Source organism: Tenebrio molitor, chromosome 8 (genome assembly GCF_963966145.1).
Source record: "Tenebrio molitor chromosome 8, icTenMoli1.1, whole genome shotgun sequence".
In the NCBI taxonomy this organism is placed as follows: Eukaryota; Metazoa; Arthropoda; class Insecta; order Coleoptera; family Tenebrionidae; genus Tenebrio; species Tenebrio molitor.
The window spans coordinates 3,476,630-3,497,779 of record NC_091053.1 but is presented as its reverse complement, the minus strand read 5'-3'; the positions used below and the strand labels follow the sequence as shown (position 1 = coordinate 3,497,779).

The window sequence follows — 21,150 nt, the reverse complement described above, 5'->3', positions numbered from 1 at the left end:
AGCACGACGCAAACAAGTCCTGACCGTTTCTTTCTGGATTTGCTTTAATTCACTCGGTGTGCCTCAGGGGCGCACATAAGCGAATTATTATTTGGTTTGCCGCCCCCGTCGAGATCAGAGCTTTAAGCGAACTGGGCTCAGAGCTGTCGGTTTATTTTAAGCCCAGTGTAAAACCAGGTGAACTTGTGTCGTTGAAGGAAGAAATCGAGAGTGGAGGGGTCGTTGTGAGAAGAAATCGCCAGAAGTCGTTGCAACACATTTTCTTTAAATTCTCTATTTAACTTTTCACATAAATACATCAGCAAAGAAAGTGGATAAACAGACAACAGACAAAACTGACAACAAATGTAGTGTTACGAAAACGAGAAACATGCATATACATATGATTTATTGCATAATTTCGTCGAACATAAATAAGGGCGTTGAACTAAATTTAATCACCGCAGTCTTTTATATGTGTAGGAGGGACGATTTTCCGGCCACCATTACGAAAGAGCGCTAACTAAAATCCAGTAGGGCCGTTTTAGTGATGAGATTGGGCTTCTTTTGAGATGCTGCGATAGGCCATTGCGGACTCATTTGGGTCTTACTAAAGAGAAAGTGGACGTCTTTCGTAATGGTAGGTGCTCGAAAATCGGCGCGATGATCGCGTCTAACCCCATCTCAAAGGCTGGCCATGCTGTCTGTCTCTTATCTGGTTGAAGGGTAGCGTGTTGGGATTGCTTCGGATCGGAGTTCTTTGCTTTCCGATGCTGCTCAGGGGGCTCCAACGGGAGAACATGGTGATGGCGCGCTTGTTTGCCAAGGATCGAGGCAGGATCAAGTCGTACTCGGTGTCTGAAAAAAAAATAAACACAGAATTTAAAAAATTACCAAATCTGGCAAATTAGATGACAACTCTGACAGTATTTTTGATTAACATATTGTATCTTCATTGCCGTACACATTTTACTAAGGTAATTTTGGCTAAAACTCTTTAGAACAATGCATACTATCACATGTTGAAAGGAATGCCTCTATTTCGAAAACACCCTGTATAAATATACAGGGTGTGTCAGGATTCCATCGACAAATTTTCAGGGCTGATTCTATGATCAAAAATAAGCATAAAACTGTTAATACTTATGTGGTCAAAAACGCTTAGTTTGTGAGATAATCGAGTAAAAAGTTTTACCAGCAACGGAAACAAAAACGTGTTTGCCAGTGATATTTGTCAAAAAACGTTAAGAAAATAGAATACAAAAGAATATTTTTAATTCTTCATTCTGTTGAAGTATATTTTTGTTTCGTTTATTACTATAATCTTCTTATTTAATTGTATACTTTGAAAAACTACTCGAAAAATGTTGAACTCAAAGCGAAATAACAAAAAAAAAATTCGAACTATTTGAAAAGATTTCCGTCACGCGGTGTTTCATTGGTGGGCGTTAAACTGTCTTCGTCTGTGATAATAAATTATAAACCACCCTCGTATTGCACAGAGCACAGTTCTTTTATTGTTAAAATTGTTCTAAAAGTATTCAATTATTTTACATGATAGCACAAGCGTCTATTTAAAACACAAATCTAATTTTAGTGGTACATAAAAAACATTTCAAACAACAAGAATTTTTTAATGTAATTGTTCAGCGCGCTGCGTTGAGCAAAAACTAAAACAAAACACGTAACGGGCCTTCAAATAAATTTATATTTAGAGCAACCTATGGAAATTCAATTGTTTGCAACATTTTTCCAGCGTAGAAAATGACACAAGAAGTGTCTGACATTTTAACGAAATAAAATTAGGTTAGAAAATATTTTAAATTTTTGTAGTGCATTCTCCCTATTCCCCCTCCACGGAATATGACAATAACTCCGGAGAATAATTGGTTACCTACAAAAATTACTTTACACTGTTAACAGAATTAGATGTCGCCTACGCCTACTCTAAATATATATTTATTTGAAAGCCCGATATATTGCTCAAATAGATACTTTAATAGTAAAAAAACTGTTCATACTTTGACTGATTTATTACGCCGAGAATTTAGACTTTTTGGTATATTTTTAAGCGAAAGTGAGTAACAAGTTGGGATAAAAGTGATGTATTTTGACAAACATATTTTCATATTTTTAAAATCGCAGTTCACGTCCACAAAAGAGCGCGAGAAGCTTTAAAAAAGCAATTTCCGCATAAAAATTTTCCAATTTTGGTGTATGCGCCTGGCTAACAACCAATTCTGTCGGATGCGCCAACTTTAATAAATTTACTTTCTTTTTTAAAGCTTCTGCGGCCGCCTCCGACTCCCGATGTGTCAAAGTTCATAGTCCGATAACGCGCCAATACGTCTGACTGGGAAATGGATTTCCATAGAGCATTACCAGGATTGTACATGTTCTGGTGGAGGCTTCGTTGACTGAGAACGTCCGGATTTCTCCTAAGAAATAATTCGGCTGGTGAGATTGATTCGTCCTGCAGCCAGAGAGGTCCTTCGAGGAGCTCCATCGGCCGGCTTTCGATCACCACCACGTACAACAAACTCGTCATTATTATTCGCCACATCTGCAACAAGAGCGAGCCATTAGTGTTAAATCGAATTAAGGGGTCCCTCTTTATATTCAGTTTCAGGTGCGAAAGCTTTATTGCATAATCCAAATTGAAAGCGTGGCTTTTTGCCCTATCGATGTATCAGGTAGCTTAGTCGGGACGTTCGCCTAATTTGCATTAAGCGTCAAGACTTAAAAGCTCTTAACAGACGGCGAAATGTCATTTGAATTACTGGCATTTAGAGAGCCAATTAGGCAAAGGGGCGATCCTCTTCAACAAGTTGTTTTAACGCGACTCGGAAAGACGAAATCGAAAATTTAAAAACTAAACTATTTTTTATTTTCAAATGTTGTTGTTATCGAATTCGCATTTGAATGATTCCATTGAAATCGAGTTTGCTAGATGAGCCGAGATAAATACATTATTTTCGCTGTAAATTACAACAAAATTGTTTCAAAAACTCAATTATTACGACAAAACTATTCCACAAAGCAACAGTATTTTTTAACATCATTTATTGATAAATTGTACAAAAGATACATATATTATTAAAGGGCAGATAAAGATCAAGTTGTCACTACGCCCAGATTATGTGGATCCCATAAATAAGAACAAGTTACCTTTGGGTTCTAAAAACAAATTAATCAATTAAAAGTAATGTGAAACATTTTGTTTTAAGATTCGATGAATTTTTACTATAAAAGAATATTAAAAAAAACAATTATTCATTATACAGGGTGTCTCAAAATAATAACGTAAAACAATTTTTTGAAGAATAGCTTTACTTTGGAGTAAAAAAATCTTAAAAGTTTGTAATATTTCTTAAAAATGGAATAGCAACGTAGCTACGAGTATGTATTGAACAAAATTAAAGTGCTTATATTTTCTTCAGGAAGAGCAAATTTTTTTTTTCAAGTATTTTTCGAGCGTCACTGGGTCCTTCCCTACTACGCTCTGAGTTCGGAATTCGCGAATTTTGAGACACCCTGTAGATTTTTTTTGCCACTTTTGGTGGATGCGCCGGGACAGAAATTCTACTTCAACTGAATACCGTTTCAGATATGGAGTGTTAAATTAATTTAAGTATAATAGATTAAATAGTACGTTTAAAGATAGATTTCAGAGAATGTTAAATATGTAACTAAAGTTTCCACTCGTCGATCATTTTATCACAAATTACCATCATTTGAAAGGCCAAATCAGTGACCATGTGATATTCATTATTGATTTTAATCTTATTACAACAAGGAAATATTTCCAGCTGAAATAATGTTATTATTTGTCAAATTTTCAAACAGGAGTAATAAGTAAAAAGCAAGTACAAAGCATTAATATAAATACAGGGTATTTCACGAATGACAATGAGTTTGGCGGAATTGAAAATGCAACCAACAATACATTTGCAAAGTTAACGTGGATATTCCTTTTTTCATTTAAAAAACATAAAACGTAGTTAGCTGTGCAGTTTCCTAAATTTTGACATAAACGTCATTGGCTTGGTTAAATGAAATTGTGACAAACGAGGAGTTTTTAGGAAAATGTTTATTGCTGCATAAACGCGCAACGGCAGAAGCATTTTTATTACATTCGTCACAAATCAGGATCATGTCCGATTTCTCATCTCATCGTCGTATTTTTTGGAAATGTCAGTTCACAAATAATTTCATTTAAAAACAATGCGATATTTAAAATAGCCACGTTAACTTTGGAAATGTATTGTGGGTTGCATTTTTAATTGCGCCGGGGTCATTATCACTAGTGAAATACACAGTAACGGGTGTTCAAATGAAAAGTTCATCCACTTGGATACGACTTTTTGATGAAAAAGGGGTAATATCTTGTTTGACAGGTGTCAGTTATGTTTTTCCAGTGTAACGTTTTTTTTGTTTGAGTTGAGTTTCGTTTTCTGTCCAATTGAACTTTGATTAAATTTAATTTCACTTTAATTAATGCACCTATCCGACAATTGAGTGATCGATCTGTTGGAACAACGTACATAATGTTACACAAGAATTTACATCTTTATCCCCACCGTGTCACAGCAGTGCAGGAATTTAAGCCAGTAGATTATCCAAGAAGATTACATCTTTGCAATTGGCTTGTCGACAACGTAGGCAATAATGTCTTGGTGTTCATTTAATGCTTTCAACATAAATAAACACATCTAACCTAAAATTCTAGAGATTATAGATCGTTGTGACTTTCGTCAGATTAAGAGGTTTTGTATTCAGTGTTACCAAACATGTAGCCAGAGCATGTACTGCTCAAGTTATAAACCTTTTTAATAACCTGGCACTCAGATTATACATCTGTATATATAAAACTGAATACCTGTTTGTATATTTTGTATGCAAATCTACAGTTTTAGTCCGATCTTGATGAAATTTTGTACACTTGATGTTCAAAACAAGAAGAAATTTACTGTCTACTTTAATTTTACAAAAACCAACCCCTACTACCATTTTAAACCATGTTAAGAAAAAAAGACAGTTTTTTCGAGTTGGAAATACCCTCACCTTCGCCGCTTCACCCCTATTTCATCCTCTGAGTATGTCGTCACCTTCGCCGCTTGACACCCACAAAAAGCAACCCCTATTATCATTTTTAAGCCTGTTAAGCACAAAAAAAGTTTTTTCGAGTTGGAAATCGCGTTTGCATGATATGTTCAGGTGTCATAGTTACATTTGGTTGTTTATAAAAGTAGCAATTTCGCAAAATGTGTTTGAATGATTGTGTTTTACCGGAAGATGTCTTAAATGAAGCAGAACAAGCTTCAAATAGCTTAATACCGGAAAAATCAAAAGGCAGGTATCTGAAATCAAACGAGACAATCAAACAATAGGAGGATCTAAATAAGGTTACAACTGAAAATAAAAGTGTTATGTTGGCATATTTTCATGAATTGGTAAGTGATCATAGTGTTAGTTTCTTATCGTATTGATCTTTTTGTTTATATAGTCGAAGAAAAAAGTAGTCTACAGTAAAGTTTTAATTATTCTTCGTAAAAAGACAAACTTCATATTGAAATTACTGCGTTTATCACAATACATGAAAATAGAAACATAATTTTAAAACATTCTGAAATTTGCGGGCAAAGCCGCGGGTAAAAGCTAGTATAAAATAAATTTAGATAAAAATACCACTTCTTGACGTAGTCCTAAGTCCTAAGTTCCAAGACATAATTTACAATGTCGTGAAAAATTCAAAGGCTAATTGAAGAACTTTTCAATTGGACACTCGATATTAAAGATGATATATAATCGGAAGAATAGACAATTGCATAAAATAAAGTTGCCGAAGAATTGGAGAACCATTTTATATTCAGCATGTGATGAAGTGATGAATCTGTTGCAAATTAAATAAATAACAACTCCATTTTGTTGAAGAGAGTATGAAGCTTATTCTTAATGTTTGATATCTTCTGCTTTCAACAATTTTTTAGTTTCAAAATCTCTGGATTCACCTCCTCCACCAGAACGAATAATTTTCGGATTTCTTCCAAATTTGTTTTCAACTTTTCGTATCTTGTTTTTGATACAACCAAGAACTTCATTTTCGTTTTCGAACAAGTAAGCATAGCATTGCGGCTGTAATCTTCAATTAGCGTTATGACGTATCGTTTCTTACCTGGAGCAATTGTACAAATACATCAGTATAAACTAAATCCAATACTTTTTCGGTTTTCGAAAATTATTCTTTCGGAAATGGCACTTTCGACAATTTTCTTTTCACACATTGGTAAAAAGTTGTAGTTTGTCATCTTAATCCCTAGAGCTACATTTTCTTTACATATTTTCTTCACATCTTTTGGATTACGATGACCAAACCTTCTCTGCTATTTGTGGAAGCATCCTGAAACCCCTTTCTTCAAACATTCACTATTGAATAATAATAAACATCCAGGACCAATTTCACTCAATCTTCTTCCACTTCTTTCACGGTAGCTTCTCTCGTCCGTTTCTTTTCATCTTTTTATGAATCATTTTCAGTATTCCCAAACAAAAGTAATCTTGCACATCTTCGGATCTTCAATTTATTTGATTTGCTTCATGTCAAGTTTTATTATTTTGAGATTTGCAAAACCAACAATACCGTTTATTTTGTACCAACTTGTGACAAAAATAACATTTTTCCAACGTCGCTTATGAAAATGATACTTTCATCACTCAATTTAATGAGGAAAATAGGCGTTTGCATCACTAGTGAGGAAAATGGAGAATGTAAACTCACTAGTGAGGAAAATTTAAATTGGGTGATGAAAGTATAATTTTTTATAAGCTACGTTGGAAAAAATAGTATACACAATTCGCAATCAAAGTGCGATTTTTCATCACTTATAGTGTAATATAACGGACCTTCAAATAAATTTATATTTAGAGCAACCTGTGGAAATTCAATTGTTTGCAACATATTTCCAGCGTAGAAAATGACACAAGAAGCGTCTGACATTTTAACGAAATAAAATTAGGTTAGAAAATATTTTTAATTTTTGTAGTGCGTTCTCCCTATTCCCCCTCCACGGAATATGACAATATGAAATTGGGAAAAAGCTTACTGTGTAATACACAGGTTAATACTCCGGAGAATAATTAGTTACTTACAAAAATTACTTTACACTGTTAACAGAATTAGAATGTCGCCTACGCCTACTCTAAATATATATTTATTTGAAGGCCCGATACTATTTTCTCCTAATGCGATTTCGTCCAATAATATTTCAAAATGTTTATTTTCTTCGTATTTTCTAAATTCGAGGATTACTTTTGACTTGACAAATTCTAGTGTAAAATCCTTGCCGGATCTACTTTCCAAAGCACTTCTTAACATACTATAGCTATCCGATATACTTCACAATAAAAGTACAACTGCAAGATGCTCAGCTAATTCTTCACCAAGTACTGTTAATGTACGAGATCCAATATTATGTTTAAACGTTTTTCTATACAGGGTTATTCATGAGAGGGGTACTTCTGAATTTTTATTTTGCCGCAACCAACAATACAATGGCAGTGACTACTAAATCAAATGTGTTATTTCTTTTAAATTAGAAATCAAAGTAAGTTGAATAGATTTGTCAGAAATGTCAGATTGGCAGATAACCTGTATTTAATCAAAATTCAATAAATAAATTAACAAATTAAGTTCATGTAAAAGGTGTTCGAAGTGTCTACCATCGGCTTGGAAACATCCGCAGCGGCGACAAAATTCCTTCCACGCTCTCCAAAATGAGGATCATATCAGTCTTTTCGTCGTTATTGTAAAAACAATTTTTTCGAATTGACAAAGATTTTTTGCTTTAATGTCAAAGAGACAGGACTAAGAGCCGTCGTGGATTCAGTTATAATTATTTTCAAAATTTGAAATCAAGATATTGTTGGAATATGTATAATGGGTTGCGGCAAAAAGAAATTTAGAAATACCCCTCTCGTGAATAACCCTGTATTTCCATTTTCTGACGGATTAATGCGACGTAATCTTATCAAGATAAATATTTTATTCTTCAATAAAACCCAAGCATCTTCAACTGTAGTCGCCTTTCTGACATCTCCTAACTAATTATCTTCTGATAAATAAACAAATTGTTGCTCTCACCTTTCCAAGGGGAGCTAATTACCATCACGATTTTCCGGCGTTTCCTCCAACACCACATCCCATAATTCTCCTTTCGTCAACAGTAATTCAACTTTATATTTCTAAATCCACTGAAGATTACAAGATTACAAATTTTGATCCATCAGACCACAAAATATTCCTCCAGTTCAAAGTTACTGGTGTCTTGCCCATTGCATTCTTTTAATTTGATTTCTTCTTCACCGGTAGACACATATCTTTTGTTACCACTCTAATTCTAGTAATTGTAGCTTAAGAAACTATTGCAGATTTAGCAATTATTTTTTAATTTCGTATTTATGCTTTTTCCAGACACCGAGTACGACTTGATCCTTGATAAACAAGCGCGTCATCACCATCTTCTCCCGTTGGAGCTGCTAGAGAGTTTCTTTTTGTCCTTTTGTATTATTTTTCCTTCACCAATACCTTTTTCAACTTGCTCAGCTTCTCATTTGCTAAAAGTACTGATTCTTCGTGATGATCTTTAAATATTCCCAAACAAAAGTGATCTTGTGGATCTTCGATTTATTTGACTTACTTCATGTGAAATTTTATTATCCCGTTGATTTTATCCTTCCTTTAGATAAAAATTACATTTTTTTTTCTTCAGCTCGAACTTTTAAAACGATTTCATCGATGGTTTTTTCAAAATGCTTATTATTTCGCCTTTTCCAAACTTGACAAACTTTGTTACGTCAAATATTTAAATTGATGTACGATATCTAACCCCAAATGTGAACATTTTTCCATATTTCCATTTTCTTACAAATTAATGCCACATCATCAAGTACAAGATAAATATTTTATTCATCAGCGTAGACTTTTCGTGATAGTTTTTCAACAAACTCCAAGCTTTTTTAGCTCTCGTCACCTTTCTGACATCTCCTAACTAATTATCTTCTAATGATAAACAAATTGTTGCTTTTACCTCTCCATCACAAGCCTTCCAATTAGTGTCTGAATTTTCCTACGTTTCCTCCCACACCACATCCCATAATTCCCCTTTCAACAACAGTAATTCAACTTTGTATTTCCAAATTTGGTAATTCTTGCCTTGCTGTACAAATTTTTCTCTCTAATAAATCTACCATTTTAAATTTAATTCTTAATACACACCTTGACTTAAAAATGTCTCCTCTCACTATACATTTTAAAACAATTGAAAACATGTACCCTTGACCTCTGTTTCCAATTTACAAAGACACTTGACCTGCGGAATACTTTATCACTACTAGTCCCTAACTCCTTTCTTCTCGTCTTTTTCCGAAACAATCATCCAAATAGAGCTGTTGGAATCTCTCATGGGCTGTGACCTTGGAAATATCTGCGCGATAATCCGGTCGGTTTGTAGCGCCTACTTGAGACCGATATTCGTCGTTTGCGTAGATATCACTCATAGCCCATGAGAAAATCCAACACCTCTAATAGCGCTTTCACTTAGAAATCCCCCTGGCGCTTTCCTATTATTTCCCAAGCGCCCCACGGACGCTTTTCTTGTGGAAATAAGCACGAGTCGCAGACTATACGCCTTCTTCTTATGACTTACAACCCAGTTAATTAGTTAAAAACTGGTTTTATTTTCACGTTTTGATAGATATTTTTGGTGGTGGTAATGAACAGTCGCCTCTTGTGTAAAATGTAAAGAGTAACCCATCAAGGGTGCGTGTTTCGGACGTGTAAGCGTGTCGAGCGTGGGCTCATAAAACGCGAATTGAATGGACATCGTGGCCGGAAAGGCTTTGTGTTTGACAAATTGGTCGTTCATTGCTTCCGACTGGAGTTTTGTTTATTTATGTTCCGTTAGTATTTTCGTCGATTAATTGTCACGTGTCTCGCCGGTCCTTGGAATTTCCATCTCTTTGATTGGTAATTGATCACGTTAAGGATGTTCGAACGGCACGACTCGGGAAATCCCCGAACAAATTGGACGATATTTCGAGGACTTGTTGGCTTAAGGGGGTTTAGTGTGAGAGATGAAGCGACTCTGTGACATTTCCGCGTGAATGAAATTTGCTTTTTTCCGTCGGCAAATTGATAGAAATCGCGGACCTACTCGTACATTTTAAACGGCACTACCTAGTTCTTCCACGGCGAATTAATTGAGTGAATTCCCCGGTCCGAAAGTTTAATTTAAAATTGATTGATGTGACATTTGCACAATTCGCACTTGTTTGAGCGTTGTCACGTTGTGCTTTGATATAAAATGTGGAGTCCTTTTGTAAATAATTAGATTTTCAATATTACTACTATAAATTCAACGTTCGTTATTATGAAATTCTCGGCGCTAATAAACGGGGGATCTCTCTTGAAAGGGGCGCTCAGAATTATTGCTCTAGGGTCTTGGAAACTCTTGCACTTTATTATTGATGAAACGAGTGCATCCCTGAGACTTCACCTGTCGCTCATCTACAACAAATACATAAATTTCACACAAAAACGGTTTTATGGATGTCGGAAAAATGCCTCGCAAACTATCTCACTCAAGAGGCAATGAAAGGACTTTGTTCTTTCATTAAATAAATGATACAGCAAGTAAAGGGGAACGACTGAAAACTGGAAAAATAAGAGTAATATTTATCTCGCATTATATTTCAAAAACAGTGTAGATCAGAATTTTGCAAAAGAAAAAGAAGAAGCAGAAACCACGTTATTATTATTTGGTGACGAAATAGAAAAAGTAAAAGAAGCATAAAATAGTTATTTATGTATCAAGGTCAAAAAGTCATTTTTTTTGTCCGAGTCTGGGTTGTCTGGCCGAGGCGCAGCCGAGGCTTGAAACAGGCGGTGATAATTGTGAATTTTTATTGTTCAGCAACGTAAGTAATGAAGTTGCAAAATTTAACACGTTCAGTTTTTAGAAACTTTTAAATTTAATATTTCATTTTTTCAAAATGATTCAGTGGAAATTATTTATTTCAGGAGAGAGCTCCTTTGTATGCAAGAGCGTTGCGTTTTTAACCCTTTTGAAGTTTTTAATTGTGTTGGGAAAATTAAGAATGTTTTTTTTTAATTTCTTTCCAGCAATTGTCGAATAAACAAAGTATAATTTAAACAAATCAAAAGGTGCTATATTTACTTGGATGCTTATTTGAAATATGTAAATGTAATAGAAGTAGAAAAAAACAACGAATTCTTGTTCTGTACGAAAAAATTATGACAGGAAAACCAACACAAGATGAAACAAAAATAAGAGAAGTTTTAGTTACTAATATTCAGAAAGTATGTATTTTAAAAACAGATTAAAAAAAGTTTCAGACAACATATTTGGTGCCCTCTATCCACAAACTCTCAAAACATTCACTTTGCTCGCTAGTGAGAAAATATTATTTCCTCACTAGTGAGAAAATATTATTTCCTCACTAGTGAGGATTCAATTGCCATCTTTGCTAACTATTTTCGGTGAGCAAAAACCACTAAAACAATTTTTTTATTAAAAGTCCTTTCATTACGCCGCCAAATAAATGATATAGCAAGTAAAGGGGAACGACTGAAAACTGGAAAAATAATAGTATTATTTATCTCGCATTATGTTTCAAAAACAGTGTAGATCAGAATTTTGCAAAAGAAAAAGAAGAGGCAGGGTTGTCTGGCCGAGGCGCAACCGAGGCTTGGAACAGGCGGTGATAATTGGGAAGTGAAACTTGTTTGTTACTTGAAAATATTCTGCAGGGTAATAAATCTTTCACTTGAGCATGTCGAAAGCGAAATTGATCCTTGTAAAATGTATTGCATTTGAATAAAAGTGTTTTTAGCGGGTCATTGGGTCAGCTCTTATGAACCCGATTTCCATTGATTCCAAGTAAAAAATCGCCACATATTTACCAGCCCGGCGATTTCTATAGCTTTATAGCTTTCTCCACAGCTCTGCATCAATAAATTTTTCAATAGATGAACCGTGCCGCATCAAAATTCAACCGTTATCTCGTTTTTATGGGCTTTTATCAGCCTGTGTTTCACCCACACCTAGAAAAGTTAATATTGGCCTGACCCGCCTAATTGAAAAAATCCCAATCTCCCCAAGCAAAACAGACAAATTTTATTACCAACTTGGTCATCAAAGTCCGGCAGAGGCGCGGGCGTTGTTACACCTCTTTTGACACCACTACCTCTTCGTGATTAGTAAAAATCCATTATCGAACTTTTCCAATCAAAAGTTCAAGCCGCGCTTTGAACCCGCAGACTGTCAATTGGTAATAATTTGTATTTGATGGCTCCAACTCGCAGAAACTTTGCGCGCACAACAGGATTTGCAGAATGCTAAGACAGATTTGCATGCAAAGGTTTTATCACGCGACACGATAATGTCCCTGTTCGGTGCATTCAAATGGTCATTTCAGGCAACAGCTGCAGTTACGTATTGTTGCAGGATCCGGAGTAATCCGTGCATGAAGCTGCGAGCGTGAAAAGTTCAAAGCTGCGACTTCTGCTTCATAAAGATTATTGGCAAATATGGCGGTTTTATTGTGATTTGCTGAAGGGAAATAAGGGGATCCGCCGGCTTTAAATACGAATAAATAACGTGAAGGATACGGCGTGAAACGACCTGTTTTATTTGAGTGTCTTTTATTATTTTTCAAGTAAGTATTAAATTAGATTGAGAGATGCAAGTTTTTGGATTGTTGGGTGAAGGATTTAGGTTGAAAAAGTTGGAGAGGACTAAGTGGGAATAGAAGAGGCAAAAGTGGCTAAATTTTTTATGACTTTTTGCACTAGTTAGAACCTCTGAATGCACATAAAATAAACGAGATGACTGAAGGATGGGACAAGTGGGAGGTAAGATCTAAGAGTGGACGTGGATCGATAAATTAAGAAGATAAAGTGCTGGAAAAGAAAGCGATTAAGCCACGTCAGGTTCACAACAGATAAATAGTAAATAAACTTACCAAGTGCTTATTTTAAAGGAAATTCGCTTTAATAAAAAATTCTCTACATTGGTGTCTTAGGAAAAATTTCAGATTATCTCTAAATGAGACAATCTTATTTTTGTTCGTAATATAAAATAAATGTCTCACATTTCCAAAGTTTTCTATCTATCAATGTTATGATTTACAACAGAGAGAAATGATTTTTCCATGATCATTGGATTTTAGTGGTTTTTGCTCACTGAAAATAGTTAGCAAAGATGGCAATTGAATCACTAGTGAGGAAATAATATTTTCTCACTAGTGATTCAATTGCCATGTTTGCTAACTAGTGAGGAAATAATATTTTCTCACTAGTGAGGAAATTATGTTTTCTCACTAGTGAGCAAAGTGAATGTTCTGAGAGTTTGTGTTCTTATTAGTGCCAGGATCATTTGAATGAAATTGCTGAAAATCGCTGAAAATTTTACAGTTTTTTATTAGCGATTTTACAAAGTTTTCTATCTATCAATCTATGATTTAGGACAGATAGAAATGATCCATGATCATTGGATTTTAGTAGTTTTTGCTCACTGAAAATAGTTAGCAAAGATGGCAATTGAATCACTAGTGAGGGAATAATATTTTCTCACTAGTGAGGAAATTATGTTTTCTCACTAGTGAGCAAAGTGAATGTTTTGTGTGAGATTTAAAAAAACATTCTTAATTTTCCCAAAACAATTAAAAACTTCAAAAGGGTTAAACACGCAACATTGTTGGAACTCTCCCTCCTGAAATAAATAACTTCCGCAGAATGAGAATTATTTTGAAAAAATGAAATACAAAATTTAAAAGTCTCTTAAAACTGAATGTGTTAAATTTTGCTTGATTACTTACGTTGCTGAACAATAAAAATTCGAATTAAATAAAACCGTTTGAAGTTGTTGTTTTTGTGAGTGCAAACAAAACGGGAGTCGCTTTTGAAAAGCATCCAGCAAATAAAACCTTCAGTTTTGCTCTGATGAAACTATAATCCCCATTTAAGCAGCGGCCAAAATACCTGTTGTTTAAAAATGTATAGTGAAAGAAAACAATTCTTCAACTTGACATTCGCAATTAAGCCGAGTAATGACTTTTTCACGTGACTCATTAGTGTCTAAGCTCTCAAATTAGCGTCGTAATAAAATATCTAATACATCAAAATACATTATCTCGTATTTATTGGAACATTTTGACTGATTACTCTCATTACGATGTTTGCTCTCGCGTCAATAAAAGACTACCGAAGTCGCGATCAATCCCTTCATTATCTTTCGAATCGGTTTATTACTTCGAATAGCGCTCAATCAAAATTATTGCAACAGTAATTAGTTTGCCTGAGTGAAAAAATGAATTGGCAGGATTAATATTATTTTATGAACGGATTTGATTTCGCTGGATTCGGGGGGAGCGTGACGGGAGAGTTTTCTGAAAGAGATGTTTTTTCTCCCCTCGCACAAAAATTAAATGGAACAATCTAAATAAGTGCCTCATTTTTTGACGCAAAGTGGGTAAAGTTTTTCTGTTTCATTTTTTAAGAAATTAATTTTAGGGGCGGGACTGTTTTATGCGTCGCGTGTTCGGAATTTTTAAATTGGGGACCGAATGAAATGGAAGGATAAACATTGAACGGTATTAAGGATAAATATTTTTCTCTGAAATGTGTTGCAACAGGACGCAAGTTCTTATGTATTAGTCAATGAGCGGAGAATGATGGCTATTACTCGCCTTCGGCTCGTGACACAAAATCATCCTCGTGAGTAATAACCATCATTACCCACTCGTTGAATAATATACAATTTTTTATACGAATTAAATTATTTCAAGTTGAAAAAACTGTGTTTTCTGTAAAATTCCTCTGAACATGGTACAATTTTTTGTATTTTATTAACCTGAACAAAACAATTGAAAAAAAAGAGTTGTTTTGTATCGTATTGTCCAAAACTTGATGAAAACTTTCCAAAGACAGAATTTGTTGCAATTTTAAGTGAACAAACATTTTTTCCCAAGCTCTCTAATGAAAACACGTCCTCTCCTCTTTCTTTCTCCATTACTTCTTTATTAAATTTTAAATTCTCATTGCTTACACTTTACTACGAACGAAACACATGACTAGAAGAAACATTTAGGGTTCATTTAAAACAACGAATCAATCGAAAAATAAAATACCTTAAAAGTTGTATAAAAAAATTATTTTGATATTTTTTATAAATAAAAAAATTCTCATGGCCACAATGTCACAAAAAAATATTTATTTTCTCTTGAAAAACTACGCGGTACTTGTTCTTTCACGCAGATGTATACAAGATTTCAACAGGATGGTGCACCACACACTTGACCTCAGTGTACTCTCTCTCCAATTTTCATTTTTTCTTTTATTTTAGGATCGCATTAAAAACAGAAAAAACTTGAAAGTTCAGAGCTTTCAGAGCATTTAAGCAATTCAAAATTTAAAAAATAGGAAATACAAAATCAAGATGTGTTTTGCTAACAAAATTAAATAAAAGCCGGTAAGCTCTTTCTGCAATTTTCTTTTAAAAAATTGCAGAAAATATTTAAAAAATTCTTTTCAACCGAATTAATTTGGCAAAAACGTCGCAAATCACAATTTTATTATTTAATGAACATGGGACGCACTGTATTTATTTCTTGATTAAAATTAATTACAATGCAGGCAATTCTAATAAAAATTGCATTTATGGATAAAATAATCCCAGATTATTGCAAATCCGGAGCAAAACAATATTGTTTAACTAAATGTATATTGTTAGGAAATGAGAAAAAATTAATTATTTCTAAACGAGTTTATTGCGAATGTTTTGTGGCGCAGAATTAGTTCAAAACGGGGGTTTAAATTAGCAGATTGTTAATGAACGTAATTTAAATCGAAAACTACATTTTACAATCGTGTTTCCAGCACAATAAAAAACTCAAATTTACATTTATTTTTTTATGTAGCAAAAAATAATAAAATGGTTAGACATCCTCACCTGATTAATAAACTTCTAATAAGAGTATTTTCAAAGCTGTGCTTTTGCAGACAAATTTACACTTAAATTAAATGAAAACATCTTAGTAAATTATTAGGCAACAAATTGTCTTCTCTCCCTTGTTAAATTAAACCAATTAATTCAATTAGACGTGTCGAGAAAACAAACATTAATTGTGAACAAATTTCAACACTCTAAAGGGTGGAAAAATATTGAACAATGTGAAAAATTAAGTCGTCGCTTAAGAAATTTTTCTAAATTGGTACTGAACAGTTTTGTTATCCGATGAGCAGAATAAAGAAGTTTCCCTTGATCATTCCGCTTAGCTAAGCTCTCGAGCTTTCCGCCGTCAACAACGTCAATTTAAGCAGAATTGGATTTTTTCAATTTTTCTCGTAATAAATGTTAACGATTGCGACATTTCGTGCCGGAAATAACATTTTCCGTGACCACCGGCGCGTCTTAAAAAATGCAACGGTGCGCTTCGATTGGACAAAAAAGACTTACAGTGATGGTCGGAGTTGGTGTAAAATTCGCGATAGAACAAAAACTTCGGTGCTAAACGACCACTACAGGCGAATACCGGAATGTCACTAACAGCAAGGTACTAAAGCACCTAAATTTCAAAACTTTCGTGTGATGCTGTGAAACGCAGTTTTGATGGTTCGACAGGTTCCGTCGTACTTGTTGCATTCGGTGCGATCTGGAAGCTTGCCGAAACTGACTTCCACCTGTAGAATGCATCCCCTACTATGTTCCGGCGCCTAGAAAGCAAAAGCTCTACTCCCCTACACCTTTACGCGCGCTCTCCCGGAGTTTAGGACATCGTTCACGGAGCTTTTTTTTTCTTTAATTAAACGCTTGCAGCGATGGCGGGGTTTTAATTCAATTTTTATGTGAATTGTGGCGACAGTGAAACATGTGCGTCGCTGGAGTATGGAGCTTTGATCGGATATAATTTTGGCTTTGTGCTTTTGGCGCGGATTACTCACATAATGACTCTTTTAGAATGGTCATATTGCGTTTTAAATTGGCTCAAAGGGTGGGGCGCACATGTGTCACCGATGTAATACTATTATGCAAGCTTTTTCACATTTCGGAGTTGCGATCTATTCAAACTGTTTAGATGGAAATAACAAAAAGCAAAGGAAAAATTTATTTGATCTCAAGTTAAACGTAATATTATTTATTTATTGCTGAAATAGTAGATTAAATCATTAAGAGTAGAAGTGAGTTTTTTTGTGCTGAGCCCAGAGATTGAAGACCGAGACAAAGTCGAGGTCGTCAAACAAATATTTTCTTTGTATTTTGAAATGTTACCCAGGGTGTCTGATATTACTAAAATTAAGTTAATTGTGATTGAATCTGGATCACAGTGTGGCAAAGATTTTTTTCACATCAAATTACTAATTTAATTGTCTCATTATCCGCTAGCTCATCATAAATATGTAAATGTAATAATTTTGTGGCCGAATTTATTTTGTGAAACAAATAAAAGCTCGGTAGCTCTTGTTAATTTTTTGTTTGTCATTGTGCTTTCTGACTTAATTAATTTGAAACCAAAAACCCTTTGAATTTGATAAACAAGATTTAACCCGCATAATCCCAAATGGGTTGGGACGTCCCGTCGAATACCTGTTTTCATAAACAAAACTGGAAAAATAATAAATAATGTGCAAAGCGAGTGTGAATTGGACAAAGTTGGTGTTTCCCCAAAGAGTCTTGGGATACTTTTTGTGTGCTGGCCTGTCGCCAATATCCACGGGAATCCCCTAGAGTCTCTGACAGATCGCACTTGTTGTACATTTATAACATTTTTAAATCGATAGCGACAAAATGGTTTGTCGCCTTTGCCGACAGCGATAGTCTGCTGTTTTTTCAAATATTAGAAAATAAATATCGTAGAATTTTATGTGTGCAGAAATCTATGAAATGTCATTATATCTATGTAATAATTAAAAAAGTTTTAAAGAAATCAAGTAGAAAAAAAAATATATTAAAACAGAGTTTTTCTAATTTTGCATTAATACAGATTACATTTGGCGTACATTTTATAAAACATGATATACAGGGTGTATTTTTAAAATGTCCCGAAATTTTACCTACGAGGTTGTAGAACAACGTAGAAAACTAAAAGCAATTTAAAAAAATTGTAGCTCAAAAAATAATTGTCATTTTATTTTTTGACATAGAATTTTTTAAATATTTTTTCCGAGTTCTGCATGAAGCCAGTAGCTCGTGGTTAAAATATCTGTACAACTTTCAGTAACACCCTGTATAACACAAGAAGTAAATGAATGGTCGAGGTCATGTGATGTTATTTTAAAAATCTTTTCGAGTTTAATAATGTTAGAAGAACAGAAAAATGAGAGATTAATTAGAATTTTTAATGAATATGATTCTTACAAGAACGCAATAGAAGAGTCAGTCCAACGACTGAAAATTCCATTTACTTCTGTATTTTTAACAATTAGACTTTTAAGACCCTCCTAATTGAGGTCGAAAAAATTCTGTCAAGGAGTCCATAGAGTACGATACGTTGTTGAGGAATTTCTTAGGATTTTTTTATCTCAATTAATTGCCGGGTTATAAAGAACCAAAGATGAGTCTGTCGGGGCAAATAAACATGTTCGATGTTCATACCTCGAAAAATGAATGAGTTAAAAAATGTCCAAAAAAATATGTCTTTCAGTAAAATTGTGTGTATTCGCGGATAATAAATTTTCTAATAGGCAGGATAAAAAATCCGCAATGTCAGACAAAAATGCATGTTTACGCACAACTGTATTGGAAAAGTTGGTTTACATCTTAATTACCATGAACGAAACTTCAATTTTACATCTGGCGGGCGGTAAAGTAACTTTACAGGCCCGGCTGTAAACCAAAGCAAAACATTTGGATAATTTGTTTATTTATTTGGGCAGTTGTGCGTAAAACGTTGTATTTTACGTCCGCGGGCGTAAAGTTAATCTTTCGGCCCTCTGTACGTAAATAACTATAAATCCTTTTTACCGGAAAAGTTTTAAAGCTAGCATAATTTAACAAACATCATCATATTAGGCGTCCAATTGTCTCGCTTTCTTCTGCAAGAAGAGAAAAATAAATATACTTGTCTGGCATAAATGTAAAAAAAAATAAAGTATGTTTGTGTGTCTGAAACCGATAATAATTTATTCCAGTTAAAGATTTCAATTTTATTCTTAAAGTCGATAACATTTCAAAATTGAGAAAAGAAGAGAATTGAAATAAGCAATTACTTGCTTCAAAAGGCCGTAGCAACCACGCTATTCATGGGAGGATCATCAATAGAACTTCTTCTTATGGAGAATTGGATGACTAATATGATGTAACTTGTCAAATTGTGGTAGTTTAAAAAAAATACAGTAATAAATATTTATGTAAATACCGATTGTGGGTGCGAGAACTTATTTACTTATTTTTTTTTAAGTTAAATATTTTCAAAGATTAGAAAAATCGAGTTTGTCTAGTTAGAACATCGAAAACAACTTAGTAAAGCACAAATTAGCAATAATAAATAGCAAAACGTGATTATCATTAAAACTTCAAATAATTACGCAATAAATAAATTTGGATGTATCGGGTGTTCATTTAAATTTCCCCTCAAATTTGGCGTTGAAGTGTCGATTGTGAACGCATCACAGATTACAGAACACGCATCAGCTGTTTAAATCTAACCTTACTTTTTGCGTTGTTTGTGTTTTTATGGTAAAAACGTTTTAAATGTGGATTGTCAAATTCAAGGTCGCTTCAAATTCAACTGTACGTTAACTCAAGGTCGCTTAAAACTTATGATTGAACTGTACATTAGTGAGAAATCTGTCATAAATTCCACATACAGTTGGTTGCAAAAAAAAAACGGGAACTGTCAGAATAAAATTGACACATTTTCAATTTTTTCATATTGTAAAACCTTCTTACGAGAGATAGGTTAGAATTATGGTCAAAATTCAATGACATTTAAAAAAATTATTTGACAGGTATTGTCAAGTGGACAATTTTGACAAATGGACACAACCAAATTTACATTAGGAAAATTTTCATTTTCCGTTTTTTTTTTGCAACCAACTGTACCTTAAAGTTCACCTAAAGTACAGTGGCGAGCACGAAATTTCGCACACATTGGACATTTCACTGACATAATTTTATTAAAATGAGATACTGGCGGCAGTTTCGTGACAGTTTAGGTGAAACATCAGTCATGATCACATATATCATGATTGATTATAATGACAATAAAGCTTAGACTAGATAGTTTTTTTTAATGGCATACAAATTGGTGTGCGAAATTCCGTGCTCCCCACTGTACATATATTTTTTCCTGGTAGGCGGTTGCGAGCGCCATTTACAGAATCCTGCAACGAAATGCGACCTCCCTATTGGTTACTCTATTCCACTGACCAATAGGGAGGTCGCATTTCGTTGCAGGAAAAAATATACTATAAAGTCCATTCAAAAATCAAAAAACCGTATTTTCATCGATAATTACTATCGGCAACGCTGTCTGGTGTAAAATTTGGTGAGGATTGTAATTTTGAGGTTAAGTGTTTATTAAGTGTCTTGTTTTTCTGGGCATGTTTAAGTGAAAATAATAAGAATTAATAAATGAAACATGCTGAGCAATAAATAAACAATTTGAACGAAATTCAAAGCAATTGAATTTCATTTTGAATCAAATAAATGTCATAATTTACAGTTACCAACATAGTATGAAAAAATAACTACCCAGGGATTTTTAAATTTTACCAACCTAAAGCAAAAGGTGGTGGTTTTTTGATTTTTGAATGGAGTTTAGTTACTTTTCCTGGTAGTGCCAACTTAAGGACAAGTCCCCAATCCATATCTATGTATAACGTTTCGGAAATAGTATGCAGACTGACGAGTGGTGCGTTCACAATCGATTCTTCAACGCCAACTTTCGGGAGAAATTTAAATGAACACCTGATATAAAAATGAAGCCTAAGGCTTCAATGGTCCATTTTCTTCTATCTTTGACAAATTCCTTCCGGTACCAAATTTGACATTTTTCACCTCTATCTCTTCTTCCTTGGTCTTCCTCTCTTCCGTTTTATTCCATCTTCCTCTCTAGTATTCTTTGATCTGGTAATTTGGCGATGTGTCCCAA

General features: G+C 34.1%; 1 protein-coding gene across 2 annotated transcripts; it reads right to left on the bottom strand.

Annotated features, from left to right (window-relative positions):
- Nucleotides 1-245: 245 nt before the first annotated feature.
- On the bottom strand, nucleotides 246-21,073 carry LOC138137141 (uncharacterized). 2 transcript variants are annotated; one of them, XM_069056438.1, is made up of 3 exons: nucleotides 21,057-21,073; nucleotides 2,362-2,542; nucleotides 246-837 (listed from the first exon to the last, which is right to left on the bottom strand). In XM_069056438.1, the coding sequence occupies exons 2-3, from the start codon at nucleotides 2,540-2,542 to the stop codon at nucleotides 653-655; spliced, it is 366 nt and encodes a 121-aa protein (XP_068912539.1). In that variant the 5' UTR covers nucleotides 21,057-21,073; the 3' UTR covers nucleotides 246-652. The 2 variants fall into 2 exon arrangements, with proteins under 2 accessions (XP_068912539.1, XP_068912538.1); XM_069056437.1 differs by lacking the exon at nucleotides 21,057-21,073 and adding an exon at nucleotides 16,515-16,660.
- Between the last annotated feature and the right edge of the window lie 77 nt (nucleotides 21,074-21,150).

What these genes read in the sequence shown, in the direction of transcription:
- LOC138137141 (XM_069056438.1), bottom strand. Translation starts at nt 2,542, where the DNA reads ATGTGGCGAATAATAATGACGAGTTTGTTGTACGTGGTGGTGATCGAA. An exon ending in CCAGAACATGTACAATCCTG is followed by an intron (nt 838 to 2,361) that starts GTAATGCTCTAT and finishes TTTTTTTTTCAG; the next exon opens with ACACCGAGTACGACTTGATC.